The sequence below is a fragment of the Frankliniella occidentalis genome, unplaced genomic scaffold (assembly GCF_000697945.3).
Source record: "Frankliniella occidentalis isolate FOCC.00 unplaced genomic scaffold, Focc_3.1 Scaffold163, whole genome shotgun sequence".
Classification (NCBI taxonomy): domain Eukaryota; kingdom Metazoa; phylum Arthropoda; class Insecta; order Thysanoptera; family Thripidae; genus Frankliniella; species Frankliniella occidentalis.
The window spans coordinates 285,629-295,564 of record NW_026267289.1 but is presented as its reverse complement, the minus strand read 5'-3'; the positions used below and the strand labels follow the sequence as shown (position 1 = coordinate 295,564).

At 52.2% G+C, this 9,936-nt stretch overlaps 4 protein-coding genes across 9 annotated transcripts in view; 2 read left to right on the top strand and 2 right to left on the bottom strand.

The window, feature by feature from the left end:
- Positions 1 to 9,936, bottom strand: part of LOC113209084 (para-nitrobenzyl esterase-like) — a 26,967-nt gene that overhangs the window by 6,685 nt on the left and 10,346 nt on the right. The window lies entirely within an intron of this gene.
- On the bottom strand, positions 930 to 4,014 carry LOC113209048 (putative inorganic phosphate cotransporter). The gene is made up of 4 exons (XM_052271474.1): positions 3,768 to 4,014; positions 2,668 to 2,834; positions 2,032 to 2,350; positions 930 to 1,046 (listed from the first exon to the last, which is right to left on the bottom strand). Coding segments are annotated over exons 1-4 (531 nt in total). The 5' UTR covers positions 3,811 to 4,014; the 3' UTR covers positions 930 to 1,044.
- LOC113209082 (uncharacterized) lies at positions 5,242 to 6,381 on the top strand. The gene is made up of 3 exons (XM_052271465.1): positions 5,242 to 5,420; positions 5,530 to 5,699; positions 5,889 to 6,381. The coding sequence occupies exons 1-3, from the start codon at positions 5,258 to 5,260 to the stop codon at positions 6,303 to 6,305; spliced, it is 750 nt and encodes a 249-aa protein (XP_052127425.1). The 5' UTR covers positions 5,242 to 5,257; the 3' UTR covers positions 6,306 to 6,381.
- Positions 6,612 to 9,936, top strand: part of LOC113209059 (uncharacterized) — a 17,035-nt gene continuing 13,710 nt past the window's right edge. Inside the window, exons 1-2 of one of the 5 annotated variants that reach the window (XM_052271469.1) lie at positions 6,612 to 7,016; positions 9,697 to 9,847. In XM_052271469.1, the coding sequence (XP_052127429.1) occupies positions 9,709 to 9,847 (139 nt within the window). In that variant the 5' untranslated portion in view covers positions 6,612 to 7,016; positions 9,697 to 9,708. Of the gene's footprint in view, positions 7,017 to 8,456; positions 9,605 to 9,696; positions 9,848 to 9,936 lie in introns of those variants that run through there. The other 4 variants (XM_052271470.1, XM_052271468.1, XM_052271472.1 and 1 more) reach the window with 4 other exon arrangements.

Sequence of the window (9,936 nt, the reverse complement as noted above, 5' to 3'; positions counted from 1 at the left end):
AATATTTTTTGAAGGGTCCTTACGGTGTCCGTGACCACGAAGCCGACCATCTGCGGGCCGACCACGCCCAGGATGGAGGAGGCCATGTTGCCGACGGAGTACAGGGGCCCCGCATGCAGGGGGGCCACGTCGAGGAAGTTGGCCTGCACGGCGACGAAGGTGGCGCAGAGGAAGCTCATGGACAGCGAGATGAGCGCCACCGTGGCGGCCTGCGTGCTCACGTACCCCATGGCCACGACGCACACCGAGATGCCGATGCTGGCTGACGTGAGAAAGGAACCCCTCGGTACGATCAACACTTCCACTCGGGTCGGGCGGGGAGCTCAGCCTGTGCGCCTACCTAGCAGGTTGAAGAACTTCCGGTTGTTGGTCAGGCTGAGCAGGCTGCGGTCACGTATGAAGTTGGACATCGCATTGAACACGTGGCACGCGATGAAGCCGCAGAGGTAGGTCAGAGACGTCATGAAGCCGTTCTGTGGCAGACACACGCTTACATAAAGATGGATTTAAAAAAAATATTTGCCGACTTTAAAAATAAACCTCTATAACATTTCATGAGATGGCGCTGAGTGTGTCAGACAGGCTCACCTCCTCCACGCTGATCTTCAGTACGCCGTCCAAGTACGTCGGGATGTTAGCCAGGAAGGTGAAGTACGCCATGTCCTGGACCGAGAGCGTGATCCAACACATCCAGACGGGCACGGAGGTCATGACCTTGGCCCATGGCGTGCGCGGCGACACCTGCGCGGCAAAGGATGAGCATCAGTCGAACACGTCGAGGTTCACGTCGCAAGTTTCATCCCTCTGTACGCCACCTTGGTCGACCCCTCGGCGCGCTGGCTCGACTCGATGTAGGCCAGCTCCTCGGCAGAGATCCAGCGGTGCTCCGAGGGACGGTCGGCGCCCAGCAACCACTGCAGCAGGCCCATGACCACCCCGGCCAAGCCGAACGAGTAGAAGATGGACGGCCAGCCCCACACCGAAGCCATGAGGCCGCACAGCGGCGACGTCAACATCGGGCCCAGCATCTGGACTGCAAGACGGTCCTTACCCGCGCACAACATCATCACGTCACCGACGTCAGAGTGGCGTCTAGAGCTGTGCGAATCGAGGTTTTTGCCTTCGAATCGAATCGAATCTCAAAAATTTTCTTCGAATCGGATCGAATCGAATTGGCTCAAAAATTTCGAATCGAATCGAATCGAATCAGTCCAAATTCGAGCCCGAATCCCATCGACAAAAAATCTGCTGTATTTTTCGTATGCAAGTCGACGACGGTACAACTTGAGTGCGGGCAGAGCGTTGCCTCACACTAGACCCCAATGCGATTCGATGTCGAACCAACCCGATTCGAAATTTCGAATTATTCGACATCGAATCAGGCAAATTCGAAATCGAACGAATTCGAATTTGTCCGATTCGATTCTATGTCGAACAATTCGCACAGCTCTAGTAACGTCATGCTCATGTCACCGACGTCAGAGTGGCGTCATGCTCATGTCGCCGGCATCAGAGTGGCGTCATGCTTAGGGATCGTCCAGAAAATACGTCCGTTGTTTTTTTTTTCAGATTAATTCACTATATTATGGGAGCTCAGTGCCGGCGAGACGCAGAGTAGGCCACACCGCAATACGCGCAAGCACTGCAGTCATGATGTTGCCTATCCACCAGGCGCCATGAGAGCTTGCACTGTGAGAAATATATTTGTAGGAACGATATATTTTGTAATTTGCCATTTACAATACGAGTCGTACATGTACAAAATCCCGCTGTCGCTCGATATTCGATTCCAAGTCGATACATTAGGGCTAGTAAATTGTACAATTTTAGATTGTACTTGTACGACTTCTTCCATGGCAAATTTTCCTGTACCCGGTACGACAATTTTTCACAGTGTGCAGGGGTGCAGGAGTTGAACTTGGCTGGTTCGCGACGGCGACTGTTGGACGTACTTTCTGCATGATCCCTTATGTCGTCGCCATATCAGAGTGGCGTCAGAGTGAGGCTAGAGTGGAGTGACTACTCGCTTACAGGCCAGCACGAAGGTGGTGAAGGTGACGCGCTGCTGCGGCGGCGCCCAGACCCCGAGCAGCGTGAAGGCGCAGGGGAAGACGGGCGCCTGCGCCAGGCCCTGCACCACGCGGTTGGCGAACACGGCCTGCCAGCCGCCCAGGTCTGCGCACCAGGGCAGCAGCATGGTGGCGGCCGAGGTGGCGATGAGCGCGCCGGCGAGCAGGCGGGAGCCGCCCAGGCGCTGCGCCAGCTCGCCGCTCGGCACCATGCTCACCGTGTAGCCCCAGTAGAAGGCGCTGAGCAGCGCGCCGCGCGTGCTCTCGTCCCAGTCGAACACCTGCAGGCAAAGAAGCGATATGTCAACGCCCAAGTCGAAGAACAGCGCTGAAGCTCATCGTGATTCACCATCGCGCGGAAGATGGTGAACAACTTCCATTGCGGTGCTCATCCAAGTTCGGAGAAGCTCTATCAAGTTCCCTTCCATTCTTTTGTCGAAGTTAATCCACATTCAAAAATAAATACACCGAATTTCGAGTAGAGACCAGTCGTAATGTAAACAAAAGCCAACCTAATCCCTCATCTTCCTAGTAAACGATGTGTACCGGAAAACTTTTGGCAAGGCATACACTACAAATGTAGTTTTACTGGTCGAACCTGATAGGGTGTGCTTGCGCCCGCAGTGGCATTGGCCGCCGAAGAGTTGGAGCCGGGCCTGATCATGGCCACGATGGCCACGCTCAGGTTGGTGCGCAGCGAGTAGGCGAAGAAGACCACCAGGCCCATGAGCAGCGCCTGCAGGTGGCGCACGCCGAAGCGCTTCCCTGACAAGGTACAGGAGATAGTACAGTACATTGCCAAGCTGGGACATTTCTTCACAAGGGCACACATTTAACGTTCGAGGGTACCTTTTTGTACATGCGTATGTACTGCATGATACATGCGGTATTATGCACGACTTTACACGCTAAATGTCTTTCCATGTTTATTGTGCAAATATTCGCGCTAACCTTAAACCAACGTTTCGTTTCGGACGCCCTCAGAAAACCGTTTCTTTGCGGGAACGAAATTTTATTTAGCGTAACGAAAACATTTCGTAGCTGAAATCAACAAAGGTTTTTCGTTAGGGCGATGACAAATTTTCATTAACCCCGTTTTCCATTTCTTCAAACGAAAGAATTTTGTAGAACTAACGGAAAATGTTAATTGTTACAACTAAAACTTTGTTGATTTCGGCTACGAAAATATTTCTTTCGCACAAAAAAGTGGTTTTCTGAGTGCGAATTCGTTCGCAAAAATGCATAATTTCGTGCAACGAAATGCATAAAAAAGTTCAAATTGCCAAGGCAGAATGGTGTGCAAAAAATTTGATGGCTTAAAACCGTGCGAATAAAAGATACAAATCCATAGTTAGTGTGTGTACATCAATTAGTAGAAAATTTGAACTTAATTATTGACAAATTTGGACCGAAGCCCTTTTGGATCGGTGCAATAATTTGTGCCTAAGTATACCATACCATGCGTCCATGTGTGCATATAAGTTTTACAAATTTGTGCATAATTATGCAAGTGTGTTTATAATGTTCATAATTATGCACATTTTTTAGATTTAGTGTGTAACATACATAAATTCGCATAAAACAGAAAGCTGTTTACATTTTACAAATAATTTATTTGCGACTTTAGAAAAGAGCAAACCTGTATTAACCAGCTCGTGTAAGAAATGTATGTATGCTCGATACGACTCACGGACTCACTTGGTGGTGCGACGAAGACATGGCTTGACGCGCAGTCGGCCATACTGATATACTTCTAAAACACGGGGTGCGTTATTTCGATTCTCGGGCGAGAGCGTGCTTAGCCACAGCGCACCCCGCGGCGGGCCCGGCGACAGTGAGCTTCCTTCCACGTGACCACGAAAATTTGCACACTACCGTGGAAAGCAAGGCAAACATAAAGTGTTAATTCTCCCTGCATGTGATAAGGCCGGATTTGAACGATAAGGCGTCCACAATGTGAAGGTGCAAGTAGTGCGAGGTTACCAGCCCGGCTGATAAATCTCAAGGGCTGAAGCTGAACACTACTCGTTAAAGAAGTCTCTGCAGTGAGGCCGTCTTCCTCCGGCTCTATCTGAGGCGGCACCTGTCGCCCCAACGGCGTGCTCGTTGGGCTGCCTGACTCCCCGGCGCTCGCCGCGCTCTGCCGTTGTTCGCTGTTTCCTCAAAAACAGCCCGTCGAGATGAGCTTATCGACGTATGCCTGCAGAGCTGGCGTATCTGTGAAGAGGTGGGGGGGAACACTGGCGTCTCCCCGCTGGCCTGGCCAACACACGAGGATCTGGGAAGAGTGACGGTCATCACGGCGGATGTGCTCTTTGGCTGACCGTGACGTCACGTGAATTGATGCTCAAGTGGCACCAGGCTTGGCCGATTCACGTTAAAACGAATATGACACAATATGCAAACGAATGTGACATGATTCACATTTAAACGAATGTGACGTGTCAGGGGAGCGCATCATTTAAACAGCGCGGGTCCGAAAAGACGAACAAGCGATAGTAGTGCAGCGTCAGCACGCCCGCGACTAGCGCTGGAGTCCGTGCGTTGCACGCAGGCCTTGCCCTGACAGACGTGTCTCGGCCTACGAACTGTTCGGAGTGAGTACTTGTGGTCCGTCCCTTAAAGTGTAACTACTCTTGCATTCCTTTAACACCCCTCAACGTTTGAGCTACACTCAGCCGGTATCTGTAGGTATAGGGTGATAACACGTCACAGAATGGATTCTCGATACCCTACTATACTAATACTGACATGACGTCACATTCGTTGAATAGTTATAACCTGCCCTAATGCATGGTATAAAAGCGAAGAGCGGCAGTCGGTTCTCATAGATCCTCAGCGAGTCTGCAGCGTAGGTGCAGCAGTCGGTGGAAACCACAGTTTCAGGTAAGAAGAAAAAACTTCAAAGGGCAGCAGTTCTTGCTCGAGATGCATCCACTACGAAAAATACTCTTAGGAAATTTACAATATTCATTGTAATTCTTATTCACAAAATATGGTGTTAACTTGAGACACCCCATTCTTGCTTGTCGTTCAATTCCAAGTCGTCGAAACAAAGTGCTTGACGTTTGGAATTGTTTCAAATTGTAAATTTACGGCACACATCATGCAAACTTTTCCCGTAAACTTACGCCGACTATTTGTGTGATCGCCTTACCCGTGTGCAGGGACGCTGTGTGACCGTCTAGATGGCGAACCGTGCGATGCTGACCGCCCCGGTGCTGCTGGTGCTGCTGCCGCTCGCCCTGGCCGGGTGCCCGTGTCCGCCCGCGCCCGCCGCCTCCAAGGTGTGCGGCTCCAACTTCGTCACATACGACAGCCAGTGCCACCTGGACTGCGCCGCCCTGCCCGGTCAGTCTCACGCCGCCGAGGCGTTTTCTTTCACCAATACAATCGGACTCTTGTTGCAGTCGGCTCAAATTCGATTCGCCCGAAACTCACATTTTGTTTGGGGCTTCAGGTCTGTCCGTCGCCTACCCCGGGCCGTGCTCACTCAGGAAGTCGATGTCCCGCCTGAACGTCACCCTCCCCAGCGCCCCGGCGGTCCCGGTGGACCCGCGGCGGCGCACCTCCGCCCGCTCAGCGTGGGACGACTTGCAGGAGTATACAGCGTGCACGGCAACGAACCAAGTGAGTCTGAAATCGTCATAATGATAACTGTTTGCCTCCCAGTGCTCCTGACTGACTATGCGTTGTGTTCTCCAAGACCTTAATTATTGCGTGTGGTTTTATTTGCAATCTTGAACAATAACACGCAATAACATTGCCATGTCCACGTTCAATCAATATCCTCTCTACCTGTGCGCTCCCCTCTTCCAGTGTCCTGGCCAAAGCTGCCAGCCCGCTTGCGGCACCAGCGACACTTGCAAGACGAAGTGCGAGACGAACTGCGAGTGCAACTGCCTCAAGATGCCCGGCAGCGACGCCAACCCAGACAACGCCAAACTTCTAAACGACTGCATCGCCGAGAAGCAATGCTTCTCTACCATGACTACCTGTAACTTCAAGTGCAAGCCGAGTGACCAGGAATGCATGGCCTCGTGTACTATGGACTTCATGAAGTGCGGGTGCGAGTGCAACCGCCTGGGCAGCGGCAGCGGCGGTGGAGGCGGCAGCGGTGGGGGCAACGACGACAAGAAGGGGGGCTCCGCCCCGGGGGCCAGGCTCGGCGCCACCACCGCCGTGGCGTTGACGGCGACCTGGCTGGCGCGGGCCCTGGCGGCGGCAGCCTGGTGAGCCGGACGGAACGGTCTGAGTGAATTCATATAAGTCTCTAAGAAAAGACACGCAATAAACGTCAAACAAAAATGAAGTGGTCCAGACTGTATCGTTATCCTCCAACCCTGCGTGACACCATAAGACACAACACGCCGGGCAAGCACACATCGACGTGCGTATTGCCGTGTCACACGCAAAGGAGTGTGTGACGACCATTTTTCACACTGGTGGCAACCACGTCACAGAGGTGACAACCACGTCACAGAGGTGACAACCACGTCACACAGGTGACAACCATGACAACCACGTCACACAGGTGCCATCCGTGTCACACAGGTGGCAAGTGACAACCACGTGACACAGGTGACAACCACGTCCCACAGGTGACAACCATGTCATACACCCCTCCGTTCTGTCCAAACCAGTACAAGTGCAAGGTCCCGCTACTATCTCCCAATCGCAGAGATAAGGACGCAGCTCGCCGCTCGTGCCGTCCACACCCTCGCCCACGCCGTCCACTCGCCTGCTGTCCCCGCCCGCGACGTTCGCTCACGTGCTGTCCACTCCCGTGCTGTCTACGACCGCGCTGTGCGCCCGTGCTGTACTCGCCCGCGCCGTACCCCCGCTAGCACGGGTGGAGATCCTCTTTGGACTGAGGATATTAGCAAGAGATCGCCATGATTTACCGGAGAACGTAAAGGTAGCAGTCTTTGGCTGCCTATCAAAGAGGTTAGAACGCCCGCACGCACAAGAATTTCGTAGTAATAAGGTCCTGAAAATTTTTCTTCGCGGACTTTTTGTTGTTTAAAAATGGCAAATACACATTCGTGAAATAACAATCAGTTTGCAACTCAGTTGTTATACTAAGATGACGAGCCCGTCCTCTACTAGCACTTTTGGAACAAACATTGAATCGAGATTTTACGAATAAAAGTTTGATACCAATACCAATACGAACAGTTCGTACCCAAAACGAAACTATTCGAATGACGCAGTACAGTCGTATGGGAGCGAAACGCCTGCTGGCTAGGCAAATCGTTGTGCTGAGTGTAGCACAGCTGGGCGGGTGGCCTACCCTCGGCTCCACAGGGGGCCAGCGGCCGGTGACCAGGGACCAGTAACTTACACTTTGACGTTACGTTACAAAATACATAGTGTACCGATCAAGTTTCGTTCTCTTGTCGTTACGGTAAAAATAACGGTAACAGAACTGGTCCATCATCGGTTTGGTTACAATTTGTAACCAGTTCGGGCCGGTTCCAAAAAAAACGTTTCATGGAACGAACTTTTAACAAACTTTGAGATGTAACGTTACGAATCGTACCGACACGAAATGGTAAAAGCCACTCTGTTACAATTTGTAACGTTACGGGTCTGAAACTGTCCCTGAAAAGACATAAGTAACGTTACGAATAACACAACAATAACGGCCGCAAAAGTTACGTTACAAAACTTTTTCCCCCGACGCATGTGCCACCGCCACGCCACCGCGGGCGACTTGGGCCTAAGGCTCGATCACCACCTACCACCACCTCGACCCACAGCCACACGGAGTGCTGGGAACAAATCCATTCCTTCGCCTTCCTCCGCCCGCATCCAGGGCAAATTCAGTCAAGGCCGGAGCTCAAACAAAGAAACTTAAAAGCATTTCCCCTGCCCGGTGCTGAACCCCCGACTGGGAAGCGGCTGCCCAAGACGCTCTCCACTGAGCCAGAGCGGATCTCTGGAGCGAGCGGGCAGCGCACCGATCTGGTTCGCTCGCCAGTCGCCGCTGGCCACCGCTTGCCGGAAGGAATTCGCGAGCGGATGACAGCGGTGCGCTGCCCGTCGCCACCAGCGATGCGCTGTAGTCCAGTGGAGAGCGTCCGAGTCAGCCATCCACAAGGTCGAGGGTTCGACACCGGGCATGGGATATGCTTTTAAGTTCCTTTCTTTGAGCTCCGGTCTTGACTGAATTTGTCCTGTATGCGGGCGGAGGAAGGCATCAGAGCTCTGCAAAAGTCGCCTCGTCGACCGACCGAGCTCGACCGGGAGGCGGTCGTCGGCACCGACCGCGTGCGTGCAGGTGAGAGGTGAGGAGGGGAGACAGAGCGGGTGTTTGTCTCACCTCTCACCTGAACGCGGTCGGTGCCGACCGCCTGCCGGTCGATCTCGGTCGGTAGACGAGGCGATTTTGCAGAGCTCTGGAAGGCATGGATTTGTTCATATCACTATGGATTAGACCAGGGGATTCTCTGCGCAGCCAGCGACAATCCAGGCGAAGTCCATGGTGCATTCAGCCGTTTCTCTCGGGAGGGCGTAGGTGTAGCTCCGGGTCGAGGCGGTGGTGGTAGACATCGAGCTCGAGGCCCGAGACGCCCGCGGAGACGTGGACGTGGCACCTGCAATCTTGTCCGACTGGGAAATTTTTGTAACGTAACTTTTGCGGCCGTTATTGTTCCGTTATTCGTAACGGTACATCTGTTTTTTTCTTGGACAGTTCGGATCTGTAACGTTACAGAACGTACCTCTATAATGTAACGTAACTGCCTGCATCGGTTTTGTGTAACGTTACATTTGTCACGAACATAATAACTCAGACGCACGGTCTGGATCGTATTTTGTAACGTTACAAAAAATGGAACTGTACAAAATGTAACTTTATTCGGTTACTGTTACGTATCATGGAACTGCACATATGCTCAATTAAGTTATTGGTGCGGTAACGTAACGGAAAACTCCCAGAAAATAACGTTTAATTTGTTATGTTACTGGTCCCTGCCGGTGACTAAGCCCGGCTCACACGGCACGCTGTAAAAAAAAAACACACAACCAAAGCAATAAGCTGAAATTGGCGTTCTCTTTGCCAATCAAGTAGGTTACAGCTATACTCATTGTAAGGTGTTTCATCCAACAATTAACAGATAAAATAACTCTTATAAATGATTCTGATAAAAAATTGAATTTAAAACTTAAGGTGGTTTCTTAGTTGTAGACGGCATCCTACAGGAGGAAACGTCACCGAAAGTGAACGAAAGAATAAGAAATGCAACTTACTTCACTTCAGACACCGTGGCGCATCCGCGCCACTCTCAAGACTCTTAGTCATCTCCAGTTAACAATAAGAATTGGTTCCCTCAGCGACTTCCCAAGTAGTTTCCGCGGGTTTTGCATATGCACTCGTGTGGCGAGCACGCTGTCCTTATCGCGAATCCAATAAGAGGTTTGTTGGAGAGGAGCGAGTGAGATACCGCTATCTCTCCTACTTCCTGTGAGTTCGAAAAGACAGAAATATTACTAGCCATCCACAGTTTGCTCGGACTCGCCTAGACTCGCAGGCAAGGCACCTTGGTCCATTTACGAAATGGCAAATGCGAAACGTTTGGGCGGTGGGTGACCGTTTCTACTGTGATGGTCTTTGGTTGTAAAGTCTAGGATCGCGATGTGGATCGTGCTGGTGCTGCTGCCCGTGGCCTTGGCGGCCTGCCCGTGCCCGCCAGCGCCCGCCTCCTCGAAGGTGTGCGCGTCCGACTTCCAGACCTACGCCAGCCGGTGCCACCTGGCCTGCGACGCCGCGCCCGGTCAGTAAGCAACAGTCCACGCTCCGCTCAGCTCCCGCTCAGCTCCCGCTCAGCTCCCGCTCAGCTCCCGCTCAGCTCCCGCTCAGCTC